The sequence below is a fragment of the Cannabis sativa genome, chromosome 5, assembly GCF_029168945.1.
Source record: "Cannabis sativa cultivar Pink pepper isolate KNU-18-1 chromosome 5, ASM2916894v1, whole genome shotgun sequence".
Lineage (NCBI taxonomy): Eukaryota > Viridiplantae > Streptophyta > Magnoliopsida > Rosales > Cannabaceae > Cannabis > Cannabis sativa.
In genome coordinates this window covers 70773328-70784296 of record NC_083605.1, presented here as the reverse complement: position 1 = coordinate 70784296, position 10969 = coordinate 70773328, and the positions used below count along the sequence as shown (strand labels likewise).

The 10969-nt window shown below is 33.5% G+C and overlaps 1 protein-coding gene across 1 annotated transcript; it reads right to left on the bottom strand.

Moving 5' to 3' along the window:
* Window positions 1–7866: 7866 nt before the first annotated feature.
* On the bottom strand, window positions 7867–9180 carry LOC115710364 (uncharacterized). The gene has a single exon (XM_061116645.1). It carries the CDS (start codon window positions 9178–9180, stop codon window positions 7867–7869), a length of 1314 nt encoding a protein of 437 aa, XP_060972628.1.
* Between the last annotated feature and the right edge of the window lie 1789 nt (window positions 9181–10969).

Below are 10969 nucleotides of genomic sequence, written 5' to 3'. Positions count from 1 at the left end.
TTGAATTGTTGTTATTCACTTGTGCAATGGATTAAAACATAGCTGTGTACTTGACTTGCAACTGTTTGAATTAAGATGGATGTGTGCTAGGAAGTGATTCATGTAGACTTAAAACATTTGTTATTCTCGCATATCACTTCTGTTCTATTTGGTTTGGGGAATGATTGACTATACATGAAATAGAATTTGCTTGACATACTCTCTTGAAGCGAAATCCTTGATTTTTTCTGTTTGGAAAGTGATTTAGGCAAGTTTTCTTTGGAACGATTGAGCCTTTCAAGCCTACCTAGAAATTTTTACCATAGTATACCCAAAGTTGAGCCTTAGCCTGTTTTAAAAATTTTCACCACTTAACTGAGCTGAATTTGTTATCTTTAACTCTTTTCGTCCTGAACATACCTTATTATGCCATGAGCCTTTAAGCAAGTTTGGGGGAGGATAAAGTGTTGTAAGTGGAGAGATAAAGTGTAGGGGTGAGAGATTGAAAAAATATTGTGTGTTGTGTCTCTGGAAAAAAAAATAAAATAAAAAAAAAAGAGAGAAAAGAATATGCAAAAAAATGTCTTCTTGAAAAGAAAAAAAACTAAGAAAAATATGAGGTACACACATTAGGAAAAAATTGCAATCTCTTACTACTGTTTTTGGGATATATGGAAAGAAAGAATAAATAAGTAAATGTCTAGACTTGCTTGGTTAATAGTGCTTATGGTATAGTGTAGCCTAAATGACTTCTCACCTACCCATGTACCTAAGCCATGCGATGCTAACCGAAAAAGACCTATTGATTCCAAATAGAAATTTGTCAACATTAGTGGAGAGAGGTATGTCATTCAAACTTATTGATCATGTGTTAGTGGGATGTTGGAAAGTTTAGAACAGTTGTGATATAGATGGCAATTGCGATGTTTTATGTTTGTATGAACTGCTTACTTGTAAATTGCACATTCAAATTAGTTCTTAGAGTTGGCAAGTTGAAATTCTGGTTATTGATGGATTGAAGTTGTGCAGGTGGTGGTAGCAGTTCAATCGTCGGAAAGTTTAGTTATCATTGTTTCTTTGCTTTTAGTTTGAGTCTTAGTTTACTCGGGGACGAGTAAAGAGTCAGTTTGGGGGAATTTGTTAGGCTATTTTTAGCCTAGGTTTCGGATCTATTCTATGTGCGTTTTTCGCTGTATTGGGACGGAATTACGCTTGTTTTCTATGTTTTCAGGTTCTTTGGAATAAAAGAGATCTCGGGGCAGAAATTCAACAAAAGACGGGCTGAGCCAAGGAAAACACGAATTTTGAAGTATTGTGCACATCTGGCCGCGGCTAGGCACAGTTTGGCCGCAGCTAGATCACAAAATAATCGACATTGAGAAGTTGCTCCAGTCGCCGCGGCGAGAGGAAGCTTCGTCGCGGCTAAAAGCTCCTTACAGAACAGTCGATTTTTAACACCCATCTGGCCGCGGCGAGGGTGTATATGGCCGCGGCGAGATCCTGTACGGACCAGGGGCATTTTCGTCCATCGAACCCTAAATTTTAGTTATAAATAGAAAACTGCGATTGGAAGTCGGGGAGAGCGATTTGGAACCCTAAAATACAGCAGAGAGCGGCAGGAAGAGCGTAGAGGTTCAAGTGAAGATCCAGAATTAATCCACCAACAGTTCTTTTCTTTATTCCTCGTTAATTTCTTTATGTTGAATATTGCTATAGGAATGGTTATGGATCTGTATCTGAACTAAATTTCCCATTTAGGGAGGATGATGATTGTTGTTTAATGTTTTGCCTAGTTAATGTTTAATTACCATTCCTCAATTCTTGTTTGTGAAATTATCTTAATTTGTGTTTAATTACATGTTTGAGATTGATCACCTTGTGAATGCTCTATGATCTCAATTCGAAATCTAAAAAGTGAGAATTGAGAATGCTAAAATTAAGATAATCGATGTTCTATGTGAAACGAAAGTATATATTCACATGACTTATGTGACGAGTAGATTATTACTTAATGCTGATTCCATGTTAGTTTAATTAAGGAATTAATTAGATAACATGTGATTTAGAATCTAGAAGATCTTAAAGGAGCTAGGTTATTTCATAATCTGTCATTCACTTCAAGAATAGGATAGTAATTAAGCATTAACGATTTGGATAAACAACAACAGGATTCTCCTCCCTATTATCTCATCTTGCTCAACTTTCAATTGTGTTATTAAGTTTTCTGAATTACTTTCATATTTTACTGTTTTTAAATCATAATTGCTTTCGATTTGCCGAATAGTTACATAAGTATAATTTAGTGGTATTTAATCCAATTCCCTGTGGGATCGACCTCACCTGTGTGAGATTTACTACTTGCGTATACTTGCGTAGCGTTTATAAATTATAGCAACAAAGATGTATTTATAATGAATATACATCTTATTGACAGCTTACAAACGGTCTAAACAAGACCCCAGCCCACTAGAAACTTTCCTAAAATAATTCTTCAATCAGTCTAGAAATTTCTGTTTCTGTACCTACAGAATCGTGAGCAGTAACTACAACTTTCCTTTTATAGAAAATGAAAGTTTAGCTCCAGTTTTCTCTTCAAGAAATCTGATCTGAGACAATGGGAAACTTAACACAGGATCAGATTATACAGCTGGTTAGATAAAAAAGAAATGGGTAACCAAAATTACCATTTTTACCTTTTTTCCAAAAATAGGAAAGCTAGACAACTTTCCTTCCAAGTTTGAATACACAAAATAGGAAACCATATTAAACACATACCAGCCGAAATTAATAGGAAATAATAAAATATTTTTGTCAATTAAATATGCCAAAAATGGAATTAACAATCTCCCCCTTTGGCACTTTGATTGACAAAACATTTTATTATGAGAAAACCTGCATCAAGTGTTAGAAACCAAAGCAAATAGCTTTTTAAAGATACAAGAGTATAGAAAATACTCCCCCTGCATGAAATCACTCTAACACATAAAACATATAACTTTTTTTGGACGGAAAAGCTTACAAACCGAAACACAAAGCAACTTTTTAAACGGAAAAGTGCACAATCCACAAAGACAACTCCCCCTAAAACAAGGATCCAGAGTTGCGACACACAATCCACACACAATCCAAAAATAGTTACTACTCCCCCTTTTTGTCTATTAAGGAGCCAAAGATAACAAAAAAATATGAACAAAATCATAATAGTTTAAGCACACATAAATAAACAGCAAGAGATATAAAATGGACCATTATTCATCATTATTGGATCAAAAGAATTTCATGATGTTGTCCATTCTCTTAAGAAGCAAGGCCTGACTTGTCTCCATTCTTCCCAAATGCAAGTTGAATTCAGCCATTTCTGTAGGAGCAGAAGTGGAAGCAGATGCAGCAACATTTTTTGAACGGTTGTGCATTTTTTGTTCTTGCCATTTTTCTTTGAAACTCTAGAAAAACGAACACACTCTCACACTTGAAAAAGATTAGAATTTTGAGAAAAATAAGAGAGGAATGAATAGTGGTGATCGTGGGGAGTGGGTAGTTGAGAATATATATTTAACACATTGATTTTACTTACCCAAAATCCAAAAAAAAAAAAAAAAAAAAAAAAAAAAAGAGGAAAGTAACTTCCTTACCATGAATACACGTGTGGAGAGAAAAAAGGAAACCAAAAAGATATTTCAAAAATTGGTCAAGATTTCCTAAAATGGAAAAAGGAAACAACATAACCCCACAAAATCTAAGAATTAAACACCCTACCAAAACCGAAATTGCCACCAAAAAGGAAACCACAAAATAATTAATTAATTAAAAACAAGTTTCCTAAAACACCAAAAATAATACCAAATCTCCAAAAATAAAGGAAACACAATAGATAAAATGCAATGAAAGCATGTTTCCATAAAAGAAAAAAATGCTAAAGAATCGAAAATTATGTCGTTCTTTTTCTTTAATTTTTTCAAAATATGCCCCCCAAATAATGTGCAAAGAACGAACAAGAGAGCACATAGAGCCACATAAAGCACCAATCAACACTTAAGAGCAAAAAATAGTGCCTAAGAAAATAACGAAACATACAAGAAAAATAACAAGAATTTTTAAGAAAGATCAATTGACAAAATCGGTCACAATTTTTTTTTTTATTTAAAAGACGGAGAAAAAAAAATAAAATAACCTTGATATTTTTGCAACTAAAATTCACAATGTCCGGTTGTCTTTGTCCCTGATGAAAAAATCAAACTCAGAAGAATAGTCAGAAATTATTTTATCAAGCTAATGAAGTAGTAGAATGAGGTCATACCGGTTACATAGGAAAAAATTGACTCAGTCACCAAGAATATTAAAGCAAATCAAACAGTATGTAACAGCTTTATAACACCATTTTCGAGGATATGACATTTTTTTTACCACAAACTGTGTCAAGCATAAGTGTGTGAAAGTATAAGCAGGGAACATTGCCCAATATGTCAAAAAGACTTTATCTGATAAATTGTAACCATAGGAGACGCTGTCACACTACCTCAATGGTAGCCATTTTCAATGGTAGCGTATCTTCTACATAACTCCTAATTACATAGTTCCAACTTACTCAGAGACGGCTTTCACACATTAAGATATGTAGCTCTATTCATCCAATGGGGCTTGAACACACAGTTTTTAAACATTACTATTCGAAAATGGTAGCTTACATGACACTGTTTGATGAACCTGAATATTCATGGGAGAAGTGAACAATTTTTCTGAACAAACCTGTGTGACACCATAACATTACAAACATTATCAATAAAATAATGACTGTAATTCTTATAAGTTTGAGATTTTCTTCTAGGACAAAGACAAAGACATTATGAACTCTAAGACAACTCAAATATCAAGGATCAAGAAGAACAAAAATATTAAACAGTACAAACCCCTAAGGATTTTCTTAGAGAAATAAAACGGACCGAGTCAAGAGCTTTAGTAAAAATATCTGCTATTTGCTTGCTAGTTTCAACATATTCTAAGACAAGAGTTTTTTTTCCACAAGCTCTCTAATAAAGTGATGACGGATGTCTATGTGCTTTGTGTGTGAGTGTTGAACAAGATTTTTAGAAATGTTTATAGCACTAGTATTATCACAGAAAATAGTTAAAGTTTTCAAATCAAACCCATAATCTGCCATCATTCGTTTCATCCATAACAATTGGGTACAACAACTACCCACAACAATGTACTCAGACTCAGCTGTGGACAGATAGATTGAGTTTTGCTTCTTATTGTGCCATAAAATGAGATTGTTTCCAAGATAGAAACATCCACCACTAGTGCTTTTTCTATCATCTGCATTACCTGCCCAATCAGCATCACTAAAGCAAACAAGATTAGAGTTAGTGCCTTTAGAAAACCAAATCCCAAAATCAATTGTGCTATTTACATAGAAAATAGTTCTTTTCACAGTAGAAAGATGAGATTCCATGAGATTTCCCTGATAACGTGCACAAACACCAACACTCTTATTTTTGACGATCAACTTGGCTCCAATGATGTTCACAAATGATGGTCTTGGAATCATTTTCCAGACTTTGTTTCGAACAAACTGATGTAGTTCATCCTGCATAGTAAGAAACCAATCTTCATCCATTAGTGCTTCTTTTACAGATTTTGGTTCTAACGAAGAAATAAAACATAAAAATTGAATTGTATTAGCATATTTTCTTCTTGTAACCATGCTCTCATCCAAGTTTCCAAGGATGAGATCTGAAGGATGATTCTTTTTAACCCTGGAGGATGGTTCCCTCTGAATTGGATCAGTGATTGAATTTGAAGAATGCTCGAATTCTTTTGTTGTTGAGGTTTCTGTAGCAACAGAGTCCTGCACTGTAGCCTCGACAGCTGCTTCTGTAGCTTCGTCAGATTCCTTTTCCTCAGCAGCAGGCTTTTTAAGCAAGTCTTCAATCTCTTCTTCTGTTGAAAACTTAGACAAATCTTTCAGATCATCAACAACAACATTAGCAGATTCCATAACAGTTTGGGTTCTCATGTTATACACACGATATGCCCTACTATTGGTGGAATATTCTAAGAAAACACCTTCATCACTTTTAGCATCACGATCTCTTAAAATATAACAAACACATCCAAACACATGAAAGTGACTTACATTTGGTTTCTTACCTTTCCAGATTTCATATGGTGTTTTGTGAGTACCTGGACGTAAGAACACTCTATTGATGGTATAACAAGCAGTGTTCATTGCTTCGGTCCAAAGATGCCTCGTAAGCTTCTTGCTATTCAACATTACTCTAGCCATTTCTATTAGAGTACGATTCTTTCTTTCAACCACTCCATTTTGTTCACAAGTTTTAGGAGCAGAAAATTCATGAGAAATATCGTTAGCTTTACAAAATTCATCATATATAGTATTTTCAAATTCCTTTCCATGATCACTCCTAATCCTAACAATTTTACCAATGTTACAATCTTTTTCAACTCTTAATTTCAAACACAAAGATTGGAAAGCTTCAAAAGTATCAGATTTTTCTCTCAAAAAATCCACTCATGAAAATCGAGAAAAATCATCAACACATACAAAAATATACCTCTTACCATTCAAGCTTTCTACCTGGATTGGACCCATTAAATCCATGTGCAAGAGTTCGAGAACTCTAGACGTATTCACATCAGGGACACTCTTGTGAGAAATTTTTAGTTGCTTACCCATTTGACATGGTCCACATTTTCCCAAAGACTCCTTACCTAATTTAGGTAGTCCTCGAACAATCCCTGAAACAGATAATTTCCTCATATTTTTAAAATGAATATGACCAAGTTTTTCATGCCATAGATCAGTAACATTTTCAACGACAGAATGACAAGTAGCATACGTAGTGAGAGTATAACAATTATCACTAGATCTCAGCCCTTGTAAGACAATTTCATCAAGAATATTATAGACATAGCAATGATTACTATCAAAGCTCACAGTATAACCCTGATCACAAATCTGATTAATGCTAAGAAGATTAGCTTTTAGTCCATCAACCAATATGACATTCTTTAGTTTAGGAAGCCCTTCGAACTTGAGAGTTCCCATCCCTATGACTTTTCCAGTAAGACCGTTACCAAATGTAACTTCTCCACATTGCATTGGTCTAATGTTCACAAGATATTCTTTTTCACCCGTCATGTGTCTAGAACAACCACTATCAAAGTACCATATGTTAGAAGCAATAATTTTAAAACAAGTAGAACCTACCAAGAATTTGTTTTTGACAACCCATTTTTGTTTTTGTAAAACATGTTTATTTTCAAGATAATTAGATTTAAACATGTTTTGCATGGTTATGCACTTAGGTCGAATGTGACCTTTTATTCCACAAAAATGGCAAATAGAGCGTTTTTCTTCTTTAGTGAAGGCATAACATGCTGGTGGCAAATAAGTTTTTTTACCAACAACTTGTGGGTGTAAATTTGCTCGCATTCCTAAATCCTTCAAATCTAGACGAGACTTAATTCCATCTTTGGAACGACCAGGAACATTAAACAAGGTATTGATTAGGCTATCTGACACATTCTTCTCAATATGCATTACATCTAAATTATGACGTAAAACCAAATGCTTCCAGTACTCGAGCTCAAAAAATATTGATTTCTTTTTCCATGGTCCATCAGGTTGAGCTGTGACTTGCTCGCAATTGTCACGTTTTCCCTTTCTTTTCTTAGGGGTCACTTTTCGCTTTCCAAGCTTGAATTTGACATTACTCAACTTTACTACTAATTGTTCTCCAAGTAAAGGTGGCGGAGCCACTTCAAATTCTTGCTTCCCGTCGAATGCTTTTTTCCAAGTTCGAAATACATGGTTAGAAGGCAAAAATCTTCGATGTCCCATATAGCTAATCTTTCTCGAGTGTTTTAAATATTGAGAACAAGTTTTCTCCTCGCATATATAGGACATGCCTTATACCCTTTCACACTATAACCAGAAAGATTGCCAAAGGCAGGAAAATCATTAATTGTCCACATTAATATTGCTCTAAGATTGAAATTTTCATTCCTATGGGCATCATAAGCACTAACACCATCACACCACAGTTGACTTAGATCTTCAACAAGAGGAGCTAAGTAAACATCAATATTGTTACCAGGCTGTGAAGGGCCTGATATCAACAGTGTCAGCATAGTGAACTTCCTCTTCATTACCAACCAGGGCGGCAAATTATACATTACAAGCAAAACTGGCCAGCAACTGTACTTACTGCTAAGATTAGTATGTGGATTAATACCGTCTGCAGAAAGACCAAGACGAATATTCCTAGGTTCATTGCCAAAGTTAGGCCATCTAGCATCAATTGCTTTCCAAGCAGGTGAATCGGCTGGATGTCTCATCATACCATCTTTCACCCTATCGTTGGCATGCCAGGTTAAGTTTTTAGAAATATCGACATTTTGAAAGAACCGAACCAAACGAGGTATGGGTGGTAAGTACCATAATACCTTTGCAGGTATACCAACCTTTACCTCATCAGAATTCTTCTTCTTTTGCCACCTAGACTCACCGCACGTCGGACACAACGTTTCATTTTCAGATCTATTTCGATAGAGGATGCAATCGTTAGGACATGCATGTATCTTTTCATATTGCATGCCTAATGAACACAATGTCTTCTTTGCCTCATAGAAAGACAAAGGCATTTCATTACCTTCAGGTAACAAATCTCCTAAAAAGCCTAGTAACTCCGTAAAACTCTTATCGCTGCACCCATATTTGGCTTTCAGATTGTACAATCTAATAAGTGACGATAACTTAGTAAACCTATTACAATTAAGGTAAATAGGTTTTTCAGCATCTTCTAAAAGGGATTTAAATTTCACTGGATCAGCTGTATTGGATTCAAATTGTGCATCATCAATCATTTTTGCAATGTGATCATCTCCGTAATCCAAATTAACGCACTTCTCCTTCCTAGACTTGGAAGGTCCCTCATTTGAAGTTCTAATTTTTTCTCCATGGTGATACCAAATCTTATAGCTTTTGTCTATACCGTTCCTAAACAAATGTTCTTTAATCTTAAAAATTTTCATACGCTCCATGTTGCCACATTTCATGCACGGACAATGAACAAAATTAGGATTAGAAGCCTTCTTCTCAGCAAACTCCAAAAACAGATCAACACCTTCCCTGTATTTCATTGACAACCTATCTGCACTCATCCAATCTCTATCCATTTTGAAGTTTCTAAAAAAAAAAACATTCACGTTTTAATCAATTTCATCTATGAGCCATCAAAGAAATTATAGTTGTTATCCTACCGAAATTTTAGCTGCATAACAACTATGATTTAACGTTCCCAAAATTTTTAAACTTACTATAAACAACAAAAAACCACTTACTATAAACAACAAAAAACAATTAAAAAATGACCACCCATCCGATCGCAATATATAAATAATCGCAGAACCTACTTCACTACGGATGAATATCTAAGATATTCAAACTCTTCTAATATGAATTAAATATAAAATAAAAAATTTTAAAATTGTAGAATAATACCTAACTAATCCAATAAAATTACTTTGTGTTCTTCAAACACCAAAGATCAATCAAAACTAAAGTTGTAGTATACCTACAAAAATAAAATAAAGAGTATTACAATATTTCAATTGAATTAGATAACATAAAAGAGTAATTAGAACTCTTAATACAGTTAGTGCCACATGATTTCAATGCATTTTCCTTTGTGTTTTCTTTTTCTTTTAATATAATTGGAAGATGATTTAATGTTAAAACAAAAATGATAAATAAGAAGAAAGGAAGGGATATATTCAAGAAAGGAAGGGATGATTTAATGGTAATTATAATAGAAACACAGCACGTAGGGCCAAGTATTCTAAGATTTTGGACACAGCTTTTGATATGCGTATCTTCACTTTATTCAGCTGTATAAGCATATACACTACACACCAAAATGAATAATGATTATGACCTTTATATTGTTTTATACTGTATTTTTTTTTATATTATATATATATATATATAAATATATTTATATAAGAGCAAGTAGCTGATTGGTTGGGTCGGATTCTTTTGTCCTTTCCTACTAGAAATGAAATTATTGTTAGAAATAATTGGGGTCACAATTGTATATATAAAATGTGTGTTAGGTCATCAAATAAATAAGTCAAATTTATGTGGTCTATTTTGAAATAAAGTTTATGACTTAAGGGCATGATTGTCATGATTTTAATATGTGGATACCAATTAGATAATTTCTATATTGATGAGGGGCCAAATAGAAATAGTCAAAAATATTACCAACAGGTTTGTCTGTTAGTAATATAACGGTAATGGTCCCCATTTGCATCGTATCTTTTCACTCTTGTATCCCCATCACCAAGAGAAAAAGTTACAGAGAAAAGTTTTGATACAAATTGGAAGATCATACCAATTAAAGATCATTTAAAGGTCGATTCTATGGACTCTGGTACGCTTCCGCTAATCTATATTCTATTGTTTGATTCTCATGAATTAATTAGGGCTATATACAGATTTACAGTATTTCTAACATGTGGTATATTCTAAATTTGAAAACAATAATTTAATGAAAGATCAATACCACTATAAATTCTCAAGAATTAATTTAGGGATGCTCTGATACCACATGTTAGAAATACTGTAAATCTGTATATAGCCCTAATTAATTCATGAGAATCAAACAATAGAATATAGATTAGCGGAAGCGTACCGGAGTCCATAGAATCGACCTTTAAATTATCTTTAATTGGTATGATCTTCCAATTTATTATTGGATAAGTAATACACAATCCAACGTTTTGTGTGATTACTTAGTAATCTATTCTTTTCAGTATAAATAGTATATATGATATACTAATGATTACAGTATATATGATTCTCTTTGAAAATATATTGGATTATTTCAATCCTTTGTGCGATACTTTATTATTATTATTATATAATTTTAATTAAATAATAATAATAATATATAATACAGTAACA

Coding starts and splice junctions, on each gene's coding strand:
- LOC115710364 (XM_061116645.1), bottom strand. CDS start 9,180: ATGGATAGAGATTGGATGAGTGCAGATAGGTTGTCAATGAAATACAGG.